The following is a 17,875-nucleotide window of genomic DNA, read 5'->3' as shown; positions in this document are numbered from 1 at the left end:
GTTATGAGAATTTTGTGAACTACAGTAGTTGTTATCATTAGCCAATGAACACCTTGCAACTATTTAATTTACGCTTCTGCAAACCCTAATTTATCTTGGAATGTAATGTTCCTTTGTCTTTCGCATTCAGATATTATTGTCTTTTTAATATTGGTTTATGACTATGGATTGGGACACTGTATCTGTGATCCTGGTAGTTTATTGGGATGACGTGTGTCGTCGTAGTCACCCCCTTTACTTGTATTTAATTCCTTGTCGGAATGGGGGCATCATCTTTATTTTGAAATCCTCATTTTCGAGCCGGATGATCTCCAACTCAGCCACATATTGACATTTGTTGTTGCACCGGACATGGTGCAGCTCGGGGTTGCATTGCAGAGGAGCCGAATCTGGGACTTCTTACTCTTAGAAAAATAACAAGAAGGGCAAAAGTATAAGACTTATCTGTTTTGTATGACAGATTGTATTGTCACCGAAATATCCTCGTAGAAACCGGAGAAGGATAAAGGAACCAGTATGCGAGCTGCTAGGGAGTTCGTTGAACTAACCGACCCAGTAGGACACTCAATGTCCAGCCAGCATCCCGCCCGAGAAAAGATTGTAGCAAGAATATCATACTCAAAAAGCATTCAGTGAAGAATAAATATCTGAACTCAGAATACTGCATAGTTAAAGAGCACCTTATCAGCAAGAATAGCAGGATTCCACGATTTTAGAATAACCAATTGACCATGGTAGATCTATGGTTGAGAGAAGAGAATAACATGCATGTGCCTTGCATTAGTAAACTTGGCCACAAAACGATCCAGAGCTTCATCAACAAGATGGATTTCCTCCACTTTGACCGAGCGAGGTTGCCAAGCCATAGAGAACATTGCCTTAAGCCCATATAGGTTCACCGGAGCTTTATCACTCGCCCACCCTATAAGAGAGTAACGAAGGTTACTCCGCACCACCTGCACTTTGCTTTCTGTAATGGTGAAAGGTTAAATGTTACGAATAGGAAAGTCTAGTTTAGTGCTAAACTCCGAAGCAAGAAATGAAGCAACTGGTTCATTTTTGCTTCCCTCTTTGTGTGCCCTGTCACTCACTTTATGATAATTGGGAAAGAAAGAAAGTGTGTCATATAGCTGGGTCAAAAATAGGTGCATATAGTGTTGTCATATAGCTCGATCAAAAAAGTAGGCGAAGATCTTCACCCTATAAGGATACATAGCAACGTGATTTTTTTAAATTTTGTAATGATGAGGTGTACTTAGAATAATTATAAAAAGGGGGAAATGAACAATACAGATCCTCGCACGCAGCGCGTAGTGGACTGTGCGGCCTAGACACATCGTCGTGTACAATGTCCACCTTACCCCTACCAGAGCGCTGTAGAAGATTAGTGAATGTGATTATTTCGTCCCTTATTATATCTAAATGTTTCTGAAAAACTAACCCTTCCTGTCTTTTTGGACTATAATCTTTCTATTACCCCTTATCTCCTCAATCTCTTCTTTAGCAAGATTTCTTATGTATAACTCTTCATGTCCTCAAGGTTTTCCTTTCTTAGTGTTTAGTCTTCCTCCCTCCCATCTCACTATTGGATGATGCAACTTTTTATTTTCTCAGGGATTTCGCTTTATTTTCTAAGCCCATAAATAATTAAATTAGTAATTGATCAATTATTAATAAAAAAAACAATTAATTTAAATAATTTATCTTGTCAGCTAGTTTTGAGTAAAAAAAAACTGAAAATTGGCATTTTCTTTTCTTTTTGTTGATATTTGATACTCGAAATTCAATTCACTTTCTTATCTTTTTATAAGAACCATCTACTTTCCAATCGTCCCCCAATAAAATTTCCACCGAAAAAACGTCATAGTTTTTTTGGGAAAATTGCTTAGATCTACCAATTAAAAAAAAGATTTATAATACTTTACAATCCCAGGTTACAATGTTGAAAAGATTTATCAAAATCTCATATGAGTGAAAAAAACTAAGTGAACAACCTAAAATACCCCTAACATGCTTCCCTCTCCCTTCGTTTTTTTATTCAACCTCACCCAGAGTCGCCCACACTTAATCTTCTCCTTTCTTCAATTCTTCTTCTTTTACAAACAGGGGGATCGGGTGCAGAACAAAAGATAGTTGAATAAAAAAGAGTGGGCGGGAGGAGTGATGAGGGAGAGCAAGAGCAGAAGTGGGGATAAATAAAAATTAAAAGCAAAGAAGAGGGAGCCACAAAACATCCCTCCTCAACAGAGAAGTGGCAGCAGGAGTGGTAGAAGCTCAAGTGGGGTGAAGCAGAGCACTGGTTATAGTGGCCATGGGCGTAGATATCGACCTTATTGATAGGGATAGAACAGAGAGTTTTGTTCCAATTGTAAAGATAATTGCAGCAACAACAACAATATTGTGTTGGTAGTGGAAAGAATTGTGTGATTATGGGTTTCAAGTGCCGAAAACCCTAATTTAACGATTCATGTGGTTATGTTAAAAATGGAGCCAATGATTCAGATGGAATGATGGAGGACTCCAAGGAGAAGACTTCAACCATAAGATCTGAATCTGCCATGGGACCCAATTTATGAACTTGATTTTATATATTTTTGATACAACTTTTAAGGATGACGTTCCATCCTACTGGTAAGCTAACATCTGGTTTCTTAACCTGTTTAAAATTTGAATTGAAAAGATCGAAATTCATTCCAAAATTTCAACATGATGTATTGTAGGGGTTCTCTGTATCCCCTTCTGCAACCACCGCTGCTTCTCCTCTGTAACCTCTTCCCCCACCACCACCGCTCCTTAGCCCTTTTCGGTGAACCTCCACCCCACACCAGCCCTGTAACCCCGCCTCCTCTGTACCCCCATTCACCTCACCCAACTCCAGCACTCCTGTTGTTTCTCCCGCCTCACCCCCATCCCCTTGTTCGTATAAGAAGAACAACAACAACGACGAAGATGCAGAACAGATGGGTTGAATAAAAAAAGACGGGGCATTTTAGGTTCTTCACTTAACTTTTTTAACTTTAGGGGGATTTGGTAAATCTTTTCAACATAGTTACTTATTGTTGTAAAATATAATTTATACCTACTAGTTTTGTAAATGTTTTTGCTATCTAGTAGATCGATCTAGACAATTTCCCCTAGTTTTTTATGTTTTCTTTTTTTTTTTGGTGACCAACGATGCCATTAGTGGGATTCCACTGACCAAGTCCATGAGTACGCTCCTAAAAGAGTAGTCCCAACCACCAGAGCAAGCCTTGGATCGGTAAAATGTTTCATTATTTTTTGGTAATACCTATTGTCATTAGGGATGTAAATGGATCGGATTTGGATCGGATGTGATCGGAGCCGGATATTCCCTGACCGAATACAGATACCTCTAAACGGATTCGAATTTTCGACCATCCGTTTACATCTTTGCCTTGTGTAACCCGGACCTTCCTCCCCTTAGTGGATACAATTCACTCTCAATCCATATCTCTTAGATCATGATTCTCTTTTCATCATATTCTAGAACCCGTTAAATCTTCAAAAACCCTCAAAATCATTATTTCAAAAACCCTCAAAATCATTATTTATTTAATTTTTTATTATTAAGTATTCGAATTTCTTTTTTGGACAGATTTTAGTTGGAGTATACGGATTATTTTTCGGATATCTCCAAACAAATACAAATGTCCCTAAACAGATACGAATGCGAATTCGGATTCGGATTTCGATTATCCGTTTTCATCCCTAATTGTCATAGTTAGATATCCTTTGTATAGTACAATGCAATAGAATTTTATTTTTTTTTGTGGTAAAAATGTAATAGGTACCTTTTTTTTTTTTGATGCAATAGGTATTTTAAATCATAGAGAAAGAGGAACTGTTTTCATGGAAAAGGTATGACTACTTTCGAAACTTCTCCACGTCAATATGCATGTAATTTTATGAAGGCAAAAAATTTTTTTGTTTTTGGGTGAATTAAAATGTACATATTAATGAACGCAAAAATTACATGTGGACTCCATGTGGGGTCCACATTGAAATTCTCTTTCCCATTCTAATTATGTGGGCCTCATGTGGACTCCATGTGGATGATAGCATTCTTCAACCACTAATTGGTGTGGTGTATGATTCCTTCCTACACTGCCTTTGTGGGAAACCTTCTCCCGTACCAGAAAAAAAAAAAAGCAAAAAAAAATATTCATCCAAAAGGTCCAAAACATGTTTATTGGGCCCATTTTTCCTTGAAATTCCATTTAGGAAGTTTTTCATGTACGGTCCAAACATAAAAGAGTGTGTTCCAATGCACAAGGCTTCTGCTACTGCATGGTCTAAGAGGGGCAAAAGTACAAAGTTTTACCTTTTTCTTCGCAAGAAAAACTATTTTCAAGTTTTTAACCTGCAACCAATAGGTTGCAACAGCACAACTCAACCATTGTGCTAAGACTCGTAACTTGACCTATTGTACAATCCAAACATCTCTCGTGCAATAGATCAGATGGGTTAAAATTTTGTACACACAAGATCCCAACATTTATTTTCAATTATCAACTTCAGCTTAAATAATGTCAAGAGCAAAATTAAAGCTTTGAAAGTGAAATATATAAAAAAATGGTTGAAAAGTAATGGAAGGTTGAAACTCCTGAGCAAACTTTATGTATAGGATTGACTCTATTCCCTATATATCTTCCTTCCACTTAGCACAACTTGGTGGATTTAATTATTTTGAGCTGTACAGCTGTACCCACTAGGTCGCAATGGAGCAACCATAACATTGCATGAAGGCCTGCCCTCTCTCTTTACCCTTATTCCAAACTAGTTTATTGAATATTCTTGTGCATTTTGCAATGAAGATTCAACTGTGGTTGCCCATTGGTTCACCCGCTCAATACATCGGACCTATGGATCTTCTGCATATATGTGCAGATGAACATGCATGTGAGAGGTAACCACGTGTTCTTGTTTCCATTAAGGATGTAAACAGATATTCGCAAATCCATATTCAGTTTGAATCCGTATTCGTTTAGGGGTATCCGTATCCGTTTAGAGATATCCGGAAAAAAATTATCTAATCCGAATAGATATCCAACTAATAATTAAAATTTGGGCTGATGTTATCAGTGCCGTAGCGTAGCCTGTGCTCAGACACATGGGCCTACCACTCAGGGGGTAGGGTGGTCATCTCACCAACCTCCATGTGTTTGGGCACAGCCTACACTTCTGACACAGAGAACATTTGGCCTAAAAAATTAAATAACTAATGATCTTTAAGATTTGTTGAAGATTCAACAAGTTCTAAAGAACGAGGAAATGAGAATCATGTGATTTTGACAACTAAGAGACATGGATTAAGTGTGAATCGTATTTGCCGGGGAAGGAAGGTCTGGGTTACACAACTCAGGAATGTAAACGGATAGTCAAAAATCTAAATTCGGTTCACATCTGTATCCGTTTAGGGTATTCATATCCGGTCATGAATTGTCATGTTCCGATCACATCTGATTCGTATCCGATCCGTATTTTACCCGTTTACATCTCTAGTTTCCATTAATATCCCTTTTCTCCTTGTAAATGACAAAACTGAGACATGTGGTTAGTTACCTCTCACACACGTGCAGAGGAACTGGACTCCTTTACTACAACATTCATTGTCCTTAATTCACGGTTCGTGTTTTCACTTTCCATTTTTACCCCTTACTTGTCCGGAAAATACTTGGGTTTAAGAAGCGCTGAGAGAAAAAGATAGAGAGGTGATCTGTCGAGGAAGAGAAACGAGAGGCCCGAAATCGCTAGCCTCACATTCCCCTGTGTATAGAAGGAACGAATGCGAATACCTTATCCCCTTTCTATCTATTTGTCTATCCATCTTTCTATTAAATCTCTCTTTCTCTCTCTATAAATTCCTTTCTATCAAAAAATTTTAATCTATCTATCTATCTACTAAATCCCTCACACTCTCTCTTTCTCTCTTCGTCTCTCACTCTCTCGATACTTTCTTCCCCCTTTCTGTCACTGTTAATTGCAGAAGCAGAAAGCACATCAAGGTTGTGTTTCTTCTGCTACTCAAATCTCTATCTATCGATACTTACGGCAAAGAGAATAAAGAGAGAAAAGAAGCGAAGAAGCGAAGAAGCGAAGAAGAGAAGCAAATAAAGAGAAGGCAAGAGTAATCTCTGATTCCGATTTCTATCTCTTCAATCAATTTCTTTCGTCATTGCTCGTTTCAATACATTCGGATGAAATGCGAAGTGAATTCAATCTCTGAAGCTCTGATATGTAGAAGTAAAAGAAGAAGTGTCACTGCTATTCGTTTCGGCATTTCTTCTCGCCTGTAAAGATTCCCACTTCAATTTGAATCAGTTTTCTTATCATTTCATCTTTCAAGTTTCAAGCTTTGCTTTGATATATTGGATGAGCTATGGCTCCGAAGACTGGAAAAGCGAAACCTCATAAAACGAAAGGAGAGAAGAAGAAGAAGGAAGAGAAAGGTGAAGTAACTAACGGAAAAGCTCGATTTTTTTTGCCTTCCTGCAACTCTCTTTCTTTCCTCCTTCCTTCCTTCCTTCCTTCCTTCCTTCCTTCCTTCATTCATTCAAATTAAGTAGTTAATTAATCTATGTTTAACTACTAGAGATTGATTTATTTATCGCTAATTGCAGTTTTGCCAACTTTGCTGGACATAACTGTTGAGACGCCGGACTACTCCCAAGTCACGCTTAAGGTATGTAAACTCGGCTCCTGTGCAGCACTCCGCCCGGGCTGTACGTGCAGCGCCAGACACAGTGAAGCGTGAAGAGATCGCCTTACCCCTGCCCGAGCGGAGGTGAGACAGTCTTTTCATGCCTCGTTGTGGCTGGCGCTGTACGTGCAGCCCGGGCAAGGCGCTGTACGTGATCCTGTTAGCTCTTTAAGAGAGGGGTGCTCATTACAATCTAACTCTGAAACGTCACGTCTTACACATGCTTTGTTTGCCAACCCCACCACCCCAAGTGTGTTTAATGTACCGGGTAGATGAACCTTAAGATGAAGTTGGGCTGATATGAAACCTAATTTATTGCAACTCTTTTTAGACAAAGTATTTCTACACCCATAGAAAACGGTTCATCGATCATCCTAGGGTTCACAAACCCCTCCTAGAGTTTTGGTATGTTCCAAAATACCCTCTAAATACTCATTATTGCCCTCTCTTGTCCCTTGGTGAATGAAATCATGGGTGGAGAGAAACTCGATCAAATGTTTTTTGTGGCAAAAATATTTTAAGAAAAAATGTTCTTTGCAGACACATGGAGGGTTGGGTGAAATGATAGGCGCATTAAAATCCTCTGCAATGTGGAGTTTCATCCAACGATGTGAACTCAATGCAAGGCATTTTTTTTTTTCTTTTTTCTCGAGTTTAGCATTGTTGGATGTCAACACTATAGAGGATTTTTTCCACCCACCCCCTTAATGACTGAAATGATTGCCCGATCTTACTCCATGTGTCTGGACACAACCTAAGCCCCTGTATCTTACGGACAAAGCACATCAAACCATATTTAAACCTTTATACTAAAATTAAAATTAAAATTTAATTTAGTTTTGTAAAATGCAGGGAATCTCGACGGATAGGATATTGGACGTCCGGAAACTTTTAGCGGTCAACGTCGAAACGTGCCATTTGACCAACTACTCCTTGTCTCACGAGGTATGGTTTATTAACTTTTCAATGTTTGGTTTTTTTATGGTTTTTTTTTTTTTTTTTGTATTTTATGGTTCAATGTTTTATTACTCTTTAATGCATTGTATTTAATATTTACTACGAAACGCTTGTGGGTCTGGTGCGCCCTATTTTAGCTCAGCCTACCCAAAAACAAAAATAAATAAAGGGAAAAAGTTCTCTGTCCGGGAGTGTGGCCTATGTCAGCACTCCCATGAGTCTATCTCTTTCCTCCCCATGTGAAAAGACATCTCTACCCCCTTATTTTGAGGAGGAGAGAGATAGACACATGAGAGTGCTGGCGTAGGCCACACTCCTGGACAGTGAACTACTTCCCATAAATAAAATAAATAAAAAAAGGAGAATTATTAACATAACAAGGGTCTGTTATTTATCCAAATATAACAAGACATAAATTACCCTCATAAAACTGCTGTAAGGGACTCAATTGGAAATAAATTTACGAGACAAGGGAGTAAAATCACATTCATTGCTGAAAATAGAAATAAAATTGAAAAAAATTAATAACTTTTAACGAAATTTCTTAAAAAATGGTTAAATGGTAATTGAATAATCCATATCGAAATCATCTCCATCAAATCTCTCTCACCTCCAACCAAGTGACCGGCGAATACTGCAAAGCGCCTAGGCTGCATTCTAGGTCGTTGGCCAGCGAGTCCTCGAAGTTGGCAATTGAATAACGTATTCTCTCTCTCTTCACACAGTGGATTTCTTCTTCCTCTTTGGCTCCTACCGTTTCCCTCTCAATTTCTTTTCCCCGACTTGGTAACAAACCAAAAATAAATGCAGCATTTAGATTGGTGAAGTGTGGACAAAAGTTGGGCGGATCAAGACCATTAGATGAGCACAAACCCATGAACATATCCTTGAACATATCCCTTGTGGTAACTGGTAGCCTATCCTTGAACATAGCACGTGTTCGAGCTTACTAGTAAGAAAGTCAAGAAGTCCACTGATAGTTCAATTGGAAGCCACCACATAAATAAAGATGCTTAAATCTACAACAAGCTAAATTAAAAATCAACCTAATGTCTAACGATGACACACAAACACTAAATGGATCATTTGAAGTTTATCTAGATGACAGATTAGGTTAAAAGAACACACAGGAATAAGAGCGCACAAATAAGAGATAATATTATAGGATTAGGTTACCAGAATACACAGAAATAAGAAAAACGAAGAAGAAAACATTAACTTAGAAGAATTAACTCCTCGTATACCCTTGGACGTTTCTTTCGATTCTTCAACGCGAGCAGATCAGAGAGAGATTGAGAGGATAAAGTTGTCGTAGCATCAGAGAGACGAAAGAAAGGCAAAAGATCGTAAATCATGGGCAATTTCGATTCTTTGATGTGAACAACTCAAGACCTTTTCGATGTGAGCAAATGAGAGAGACTGAGAAGTTAAGGCTGTTGTAGTAGAAAACCACTTCAACAATAGCTCAATCCTTGCCAGAGACAAGAATGAGGGGGTAAGGCATGGAATATGGAATGAAAAAGACAAAAATGCCATTTCAGATGTCACTTTATAATGTAGTAATCAGATTCTAAAAAAGAAAATGAAATATCTAAATTGCCCCCACTTAATTCATCCTTTAATACCCATTGCTCATTACATTTTAGTCTTTTTACCATTTTGTTAGGTTACCAAACGTAACCCACCCTTGTTACATGAATAACAACCCATAAAAAAAAACACTATTATGTCTTTCGCAACATCAGCTTTAGGTCCTCAAGCCGATTTCATGGGAGAGTGATTGCTATGTTTGTATTGCTCTCAAATAGTGAAGGCAAAACTTTTCATGTATGGCCGTGCATGTGCACGACTTGCACGATCTACATTAAATGTAGTTAGATTGACACAAATGCCAACTTAAAATGATATAAAAGCCCCTGCATTCTTTATTTAATGGAATTAATGGAAGAATCTCCCGTATAGAAATACCTACCCGTTAATTAAAAATTAAAAAAAGAATATAGAATATCCTATTTATATAGTTCGGTAGATGGATCATGGATTGGGAATAAAATGAAAGGACTTAAGGGTTTGTGGTGGGATTCACTTTTTAAAATTGTAATGTCTAAATATAAAATAGAGAGCTGGTTCTCGGTGGCGGCTTAGAGAACGCACCAGGGAGTATGATAGCTTGACAAATGACAATATAGGGGGGGGGGGTAGAGAGCAAGGTTCTAAAACTCGGGTTTCGACTAGGTTTCGACCAACCAGAAATCGAGTTCGTCTCGGTTTCGACTACATCTCGATCGAAAACCTAGGACTTTCTCTAGGCTAACTCGAACCTTGGTTTCGAGGCCCATAAGTTATTTTTTTTGCCCTGATTCTTGTTGTGCTGCCTATTTTTTATATTTTAAATCCAATCCATTCATTAGTTTCACATAGAAAACACTAAAATATTGCTTATGGTTTTGTTCCAAGTTTGATACTATATATTGTTCTTAGACATGGTAATGAATAAGGTTTGACCGGAACATAACTCATTCAATATAAATGAGATTTGATCAATCTTGGATTTGTTAGAAAGCTTTGTTTTAATAGCTTTTCTAACAAGTTCAAGATTGCTTAAATCTGATTTATATTGAAGGAGTTATGTATCGGTCGAACTTAATTTTGTGTGCACGAATGCTGTCAAAATCGCTTTGAATGAAAATAGTTTTTTTAGACATCAAAACAAATGAATATTTTACCACACTTTTGGTTTTTAGCAATATTTTACATATTAAGATTATAGAATTTTTAGATTTGAGAAAAACTCCAGTATTAGAAAGTTAAAAATTGCACCTACCGTCGAAAATCCAGTTTTTGTTTTTGAACTGGGAGGTTGATTTTTTTTTTTCCTTTTGGAATTTGATTTTTTAACTATTTTTATTGGATTCAAATAGAAGGTATTTGCTTACGTATGAATAATATCTTAAGTAAATGTTATACAAAAATATTTGCTAAAATGATATTAGACATAACTAAGTGTATGTCCTGGTTTCTGGCAGTTTCTGACACAAATACCTTTTTGCCTTAGTTTCGAGCCAAGTTTCCCCTAGTTTCGATGGGTATATGTGTCGAAACCATCGAAATATGGTCGAAACCAATCGAAACTGGTCGAAACTTGGTCGAATCCAGAGATTTTATAAAATCCCCCTTCAACTCGTCTCGAAAACCTGGAAAACCGAATTAACTCGATGGTTTCGACAGGTTTCGACCGAGTTTTTCTTCCAGGGTAAAGAGAGATCTTACAGATTCTGTGGTCAGTTTGGAGATATTGTTCCTTATAAAATAATAGAAAGTGATTTTTGCATGTGATAATTCATAAATAGAGGAGATGGTTCGTGCACAAAACCTTTTGCTACAAAATAAAGTAGAAAAAATTAGCTTAGATGCATTTTATAAGGGGAGAGCGTTCTATATGGGGGAACACATGGGCCATGCATGCGTGGCAGCCAATGAGTGCGTGCGTGCAAGCGTCTCGAGACTGAAAATTCTTCCTTTTATGTGGGACGGGCTGTCATTTCACACCCCATAGTGTCTGGGTGTGGCCCACAAAGAACATTTTCCCTATATTTTAATAAAGGAAAAGTTACGAAACACCTCTTGAAAATGGGCTGATACTTAGATCACCCCCTCATATTTGAAAATATTCAGATCACCCGCTCTATTAGAGCCCTATACTCACATTACACCCTACCGTTAGTTTTACACTGATAAATATATTTAAATCCCTAAACTACCCTTGACTAATGTAGAGTTACTATTTTACCCTTGAATCTAAAACCCCCAATATCCATCTTCTTCCTCACATGACCTGCAACTTAATCTGAGTATTTTCAAATACAAAACACACCACCAGGCCCATGCTGTCTAGATCTCTCTCCGTCGTCATCTTCCTCTTCTTCTTCTCAACCAATCTCGGCCGCAGGCAACGAAACACACCACCAGCTGCGGCGTTGGAAGATGAGTTTGGTATTACCTGAAGACAGAACAGAATACAAAAAAAAAATTATAAAAATGAGAGGATTGAAGGATGCAATTGCTTCAAATCAAAGTATGGTTAACATAAAAATAGCCCTCTAATGGTATCCAATTCTTTCCCATTCTTCTACTGTCATTTTACCAAGTAACAGAGACTACAGAATGCGTTAACAAAAAACTTTTAGAAAGGGTTCAATTGGTTCGTCCGCCATCAATTCATCCTTGTTTATATGTTTAGTTTCCTCAAGTATAGTTTCCAGTTAAACAAACAAAACCCCGGGGGGGGGGGGAACAAGTTCCATTTCTACTTAAAAGAAGGGGAAAAAAGTTTCCGTAAGAGAATAATGGAGTAGGTACTGACTTGGCAAGGGGTTGAAGAAGATTGGTGTCGAAGAGATCATTCCATCCGCAGTCGACGAGGAAGTTAAACCCATCAATGGAGAGCAGATAACAGAGAGGATTTTCGTTGTAGACTCCACAAAGTGGAGTGACCTGAACCGATGTTCCCAATTTACACAGTCGCTTGCTTCTTTTTTCTGCTTACTGGAAGTCTGGAAGCTCCGGACTGGATCCTGCATACCGAATGTGTTCATTCGGCTGTTTCAGTGGTTTGTTGGTTGACTAAGAGGGTTTTGAGGAGATGAATCTGAGAAATAGAGGGTTTTGATCTATGGGATTTTTTGAGGAAATGAATCTGAGAAATAGAGGGTTTTGAAGAAAACCCAATTGCCTTGTTGAATTTTGCACGGTCCTCCCGATTGGGAGAAGATTCTTCAAGGAGAAATTATGCTTGAGATTGAGTTGCAAGTGTGAGTCACCATCGAAAGCAGCTGCCTCGCCGTTGAGTCACCATCGGAGCAGCTGCCACCCGTTGTCTCTTGGTTTTTTTTTTTTTTTTTCCCTTCTCTCCGGCAAACTTATGCTTGAGATTGAGTTGCAGGTGTGAGGAAGAAGACAAAATTAGGTTGACGATGAAGGAAAGGGTAGTATTGTAAATTTAATTCTAATGATTTAGTACAAAGGTAAAATAGTCCTTTTACACCAATAACTAACAGCAGACTAACACCATTAGTGTAGAGGGGGTGATCTGAGTATTTTCAAATATGAGGGGATGATTTGAGTATCGGCCCATTTTCAGGGGGTATTTTTTTAAATTTTCCTTTAATAAATTAAGCATATTGATCTTTTAACATTAAAGTTGTGCTTCATTATCTAGAAAAATGGGATCTTCCCTCCCCACTCCCCACAGTTTAGGTCACCTTTTTCCAGGCATTTCATAAAAAAAATCTATTCTTGATAGAGAAACATTGATTAGTGAGCAACGAGTGTTTGGTTGAGTATTGTCCTTTAGAAGTTATTTTTCTTTTTGTCTCTTTTTCTTTTATGGTGATTAGATAATAAGTTGCCGAATATGAGAATGCCTATATTTGTGTGGGTCTTTCAAATTGATACCAAGTGATGAGTTTCATTTTTTTTTGTTTTTCAAGTAGTTTAGTAGCTCAAGTTGGGATAATGCTTAGTTGAGTTGGATTTTTTTTAATACCACAGATGAGTTGGGTTTGGTTGAGTCTTAAGGGTACAACTTTGTGTTTTTATTCATTTGTGGAAAAAAAAAAAAAAAAGATGTATCCAATGCACGAGGTTCCCGCCACTGTGGGGTTCGGAGAAGGTCATAATGTATGCAACCTTACCCCTACTTTTTCACAAAGAGACTTTTCAGATACTGTTAATCATCTATAAAGAGGGATATTAGCTCTCCCATCTTATGAACCAAAAGGTTCAAGGTTATCACTGAATGTCTTATTAGTCACCTAAATTTGCTAGTAACTTGACAATTGGCATCATTGTGGGGATTTTGTGTGCCACCAAAATTTTTTTCTTCTAGCGGGATAAGAATACCTTAAGCAGAAGTAACGTTCTTCCTCTCATGGATGTCTTCAAATAGTTGTGTGTGTCATTGTGCTTTGCTAGTAAAGCTTGTGTAAGCTCCACCCTAGAGCTGGTCACCTCAACTGTTCTAAGTCTCTAGTTAATTTGCTTAGCAATTTATTAAAACAAAATTGGGAAAAAGTTCCCTGCACGGTGGGTGATGGAATGACCGTCATGCCCCCATGTATGACAAAAATTCCATTGCCCATTGTGCTGCCCTGTACGCTCTCATTGGTTGGCACGTGCAGCGTGGCCCCTGCATCCCATGCAGAGTATAGCTTCCCAACAAAGTTATGTAAGATATTTCCAGTTTAATCATAATAACAAATCACTTAACAAAAATTGAAGGACACAGTTTTCCTCCACCCATAGAGGATGGACGGTTCACCCACCATCCCATGATTCACAAACCCCTCCTAAGGTTTTATTATGTTTCAAAATACCCTCCCAATACCCATTCCCGCCCTCTCTCGCCCCTCGAAGGAAAATTCGGTCCAAAATTTGAATCTAAAAATCTTTGTTTTGTTATAAAACTTGAAAAACATATTAATTCATGAATGATTAGTAAGTATATTGATATCACTAAACAAATAATGTAAGATATTTCCAGGTTCCCAACTTTCACAACTATCCGATAACTGGTTAAATAATTAACTCAAAGGCTATAATCCCTAGAAAGAAATAAACGGACAATGCTAGAAGGAAGTACAATTTTTTTTCCTCGAAGGTTGGTCTTGAGCAATTAGGCATTTACATTTGAAATATCAAATTTACAACCCCCGCGTTCATTTGTTGGGTTCAATGTAAAACTGAAATTGATAACCTATAGGTTAGAGCCTGTTAGCAAGGTTTGATTGAGTTGGAGGGTTGATATTGCCAAATATTGTTGGTCAGAGTTGGGCATAAATAATAAAAAAATCATAAAAAAAAGGTATGTGTAGCAAAGATGAGGATGTTAAGATAAATTTACTGAAAAACTAAGAAGGATAAAGTAAAGAATTAACGTATTAGAGCTGATTTGGAAATTGTCCCAATCAATGACAAGGTCCAAGAGCGTCATTTAAGGTGGTATGGTCATGTTCAACGGAAGCCTAAGGACACCCCAGTAAAGAGAGTGATATGATATCGATTGAAGAAGCTAAAAGAGTTAGGGATAGACCTAAAATGACCATAAAAGAAGTTGTAAGTAAGAATATGTGCAATCGAGGTCTTGTTCCAAGTGTGAGCTCAAATAGAATCTATTGGAGGGCAACGGATCCATGTAAGAGATTTTATTTAGTTGAGATTCTCTTGACGTTTTGGGTTGTGTCTCTTTTCTCTTTTATTTTTCATTTTTCATCTCATTTTTCATTTTTTCATCAATTCAGATCGTCTAAGGCCCAGTTGCCTGTAGCGGCCTATGCGGCGTAGATTGAGTCACACGCACAATGACCGCCTTACCCCAGCTCGAGCAAGGCGTTTGGGCAAAGAAAGGCGGTCTTTGCGTGCGCAGCTAAGTCTACGCCGCACAGGCCGCTACGAGCAACATGCCATAGAGGATCTGGATCCTTTCTTCATTCTTTCCTTTTTTTGTGTTTTTTTAAAATTTTTATTTAGACCTCATTTTTCCTTATCTTTATTGCCCAGGTCCGAGGCGCCAGGTTGAAAGACTCGGTGGAAATTGTCTCCGTGAAACCTTGCCACCTCACCATCGTCGAAGGTAAACAAAATGCATCTTGATCGTTGGATTAGAATATAATCAAAATTATTTACTCGTGGATGTCCAATCTGACAATCTGGAAGCCTAAACCTCTGCTCTCTCGCGCAGAGGACTATACGGAAGTACTCGCCGTCGACCATGTCCGACAACTTCTAGACATCGTTGCCTGCACAACCTCCTTTGGCTCTTCTTCGTCTTCTCCCAAACATGGTGGACGATCGAGCCCAAAAGAATCCGGTCCAGCTGGTCCAAAGGAACCCAGCTCGAATGGTGGCGCAGCCTTGGTCGATTTACTTGCAGACAATAGTGCTGAACCCAGTTCTAAACTCAAAGCAGAGACCAAGAAATCAAATGTTACTGTTGATGATGGAAATCACAAACGGGGAAGAGGCACTAATGTTAATAACGAAGGTAAGTCGGAAGCTACGGTTGCCGTTGATACTGCGACGGAAGGAACGGACAAGGGTGATATTGCGACAATGTGCCCTCCACCAAAGCTGGGGCAGTTCTACGATTTCTTCTCGTTTTCGCACCTTACGCCGCCGGTACAATGTGGGTTTATTTCTTGCTCAATTCTTGTGATTGGGTTCTGTTCTGTTCGTTTTCTCATTTCGTTTTCGTTCTTCTTCAATTCTTGTAATTGGGTTCTGTTATTTTGTTCGTCTCTCAGCTGATTGTTGGGTTGAGTTCTGTGATTATATATTGTCTCAATATCGTTGCTCTTTGGCGGGGAATTGAATTTGGGTTTTGTTTGTTTCACTGTGTTGTGGTTTCTCATGCAGACATTAGAAGGTCTTTCCGTCCGTTCCTTCAGGATAAAACCGAAGATGATTTCTTTCAAATTGATGTAAGTTTCTGCCTTTTGGTAATTGGGGGGGGGGGGGGGAAGGGAGGGGTTGTTATTGTTGCAAATTTTATGTTAAATGGGTTGAGATTTCGGAATGGTTGTGTGCAGGTTCGGGTTTGTAATGGGAAACCAGTGACAATCGTTGCTTCCCGAAAAGGATTTTATCCTGCAGGGAAACAGCTTCTAAGAAGTCACTCCCTGGTTGGTTTGCTGCAGCAAATTAGCCGTGCTTTCGATGCTGTAAGTTTTAAACTGAATTTCTAGTTATGATGTTGGTGCCCATTAATCTGTGGCTATCTTCCAATTTGTTTTGTTGGTTCTTTTCATTTCTCTATGATTGTTTCATCTAGTTATCTTTGATGCTATTTTCCTCGTAGGCTTACAACTCGCTCATGAAAGCTTTCACGGAGCACAATAAGGTGTGTATTTCACTTTATACCCTGAGTTATTACATAGACTTTACAGTGTACGAGTCTACAATAACATTTTTTGTTTCTTCAGTTTGGGAACCTTCCTTATGGTTTCAGATCAAACACGTGGGTTGTTCCTCCCGTTGCTGTGGATAGCCCATCTACTTTTTCCCATCTTCCCGTGGAAGATGAAAACTGGGGAGGAAATGGAGGTGGTCAAGGCAGAGATGGAGAGCATGATCAAAGGCCGTGGGCAAGGGACTTTTCAGTTCTGGCCACTATGCCTTGCAAGACAGCAGAGGAAAGACAAGTCCGAGATCGAAAAGCCTTCTTACTTCACAACTTATTTGTCGACATTTCAATCTTTAAAGCTGTTGCAGCTATACAGCATCTTATTGACAGTAATAAATGCTATCCAAATTGTCCCGCTGCTTTGCATGAGGAAAAAATTGGTGATTTGAGAATTTCAGTAACAAGAGATATGCCTGATGCAAGTACCAAGTTGGCTGGCAAAAATGATGGAAGTCAGGCTCCAGGAATGACACTCAAGGAGCTTGCACAGAGAAACTTACTGAAAGGGATAACTGCAGATGAGAGTGCAACAGTTCATGTAAGTAAAATGTTTAATTTCTATGTTCTGGAAATTTGAAATGGGAGCAGGTTTTATGGATGGTCCTGTCCATAGGGTATCTTTGGATGGCTCACCTATTTCTACCATATAGCCGGTCTGATGGGGGATGAAATTTTGTGGAGAGGTAAGCCCAAAGGTTCCTTGCTCACATGTCATGTTTCATCTCAATAAGAGTTGGCCAAATGACAAAATTAAGCTTTCAAAAATCCAGGACTACTAAGAGGGTTCATGACAATCCTTAGACTACCAAGAAGGTGCATGACAATAAATGGGAGGGTATATGTTGAATTTAAGTCTGAAATTTGGAAAGTGGCCAATCCAGACCATTCTCTAGATATCCAATGGTCAGAATTGCCACATCACCCATCCACATGGCATAACTTGGTGGGTCACCCATAGATACTGTTGGTAGAATCGTGGGCTTGAGAGAAGAAATAAAATAAAAGAATGGCTTAGAATGACCTGTATTAATGAGAGAAAGGCCCCTCTATTTATAATAGAGGGAAGTTACAAATAAGATTAAGCTAGGCGATGTGGGACTAAACCCACATAGCTGATATAAGCTTAATACACTAAATAACATAAATAATACCCCAAAAAGATCAGAATACCCCCACGGTATTCTGGAGTACATTATTCTAACACTCCCCCTCAAGCTGGATTATACAAATACTACAGG

General features: G+C 38.6%; 1 protein-coding gene and 1 long non-coding RNA gene across 8 annotated transcripts in view; one reads left to right on the top strand and one right to left on the bottom strand.

The window, feature by feature from the left end:
• Positions 1-1,037: 1,037 nt before the first annotated feature.
• Positions 1,038-8,782, bottom strand: LOC122646253. The gene is made up of 3 exons (XR_006330578.1): positions 8,678-8,782; positions 5,936-5,940; positions 1,038-1,048 (listed from the first exon to the last, which is right to left on the bottom strand). It is a non-coding gene; the product is annotated as an uncharacterized LOC122646253 (long non-coding RNA).
• Positions 6,401-17,875, top strand: part of LOC122646251 (protein TSS-like) — a 59,889-nt gene continuing 48,414 nt past the window's right edge. For all 7 annotated transcript variants that reach the window (XM_043839764.1, XM_043839766.1, XM_043839765.1 and 4 more), the window contains exons 1-9: positions 6,401-6,470; positions 6,642-6,703; positions 7,574-7,666; positions 15,236-15,308; positions 15,417-15,860; positions 16,091-16,155; positions 16,264-16,395; positions 16,533-16,574; positions 16,657-17,175. In XM_043839764.1, coding sequence (XP_043695699.1) covers positions 6,401-6,470; positions 6,642-6,703; positions 7,574-7,666; positions 15,236-15,308; positions 15,417-15,860; positions 16,091-16,155; positions 16,264-16,395; positions 16,533-16,574; positions 16,657-17,175 — 1,500 coding nt within the window. The remainder of the gene's footprint in view (positions 6,471-6,641; positions 6,704-7,573; positions 7,667-15,235; positions 15,309-15,416; positions 15,861-16,090; positions 16,156-16,263; positions 16,396-16,532; positions 16,575-16,656; positions 17,176-17,875) is intronic.

This window comes from Telopea speciosissima, chromosome 11, assembly GCF_018873765.1.
Source record: "Telopea speciosissima isolate NSW1024214 ecotype Mountain lineage chromosome 11, Tspe_v1, whole genome shotgun sequence".
NCBI lineage: Eukaryota > Viridiplantae > Streptophyta > Magnoliopsida > Proteales > Proteaceae > Telopea > Telopea speciosissima.
This window is presented reverse-complemented; position numbering and strand designations above follow the sequence as displayed.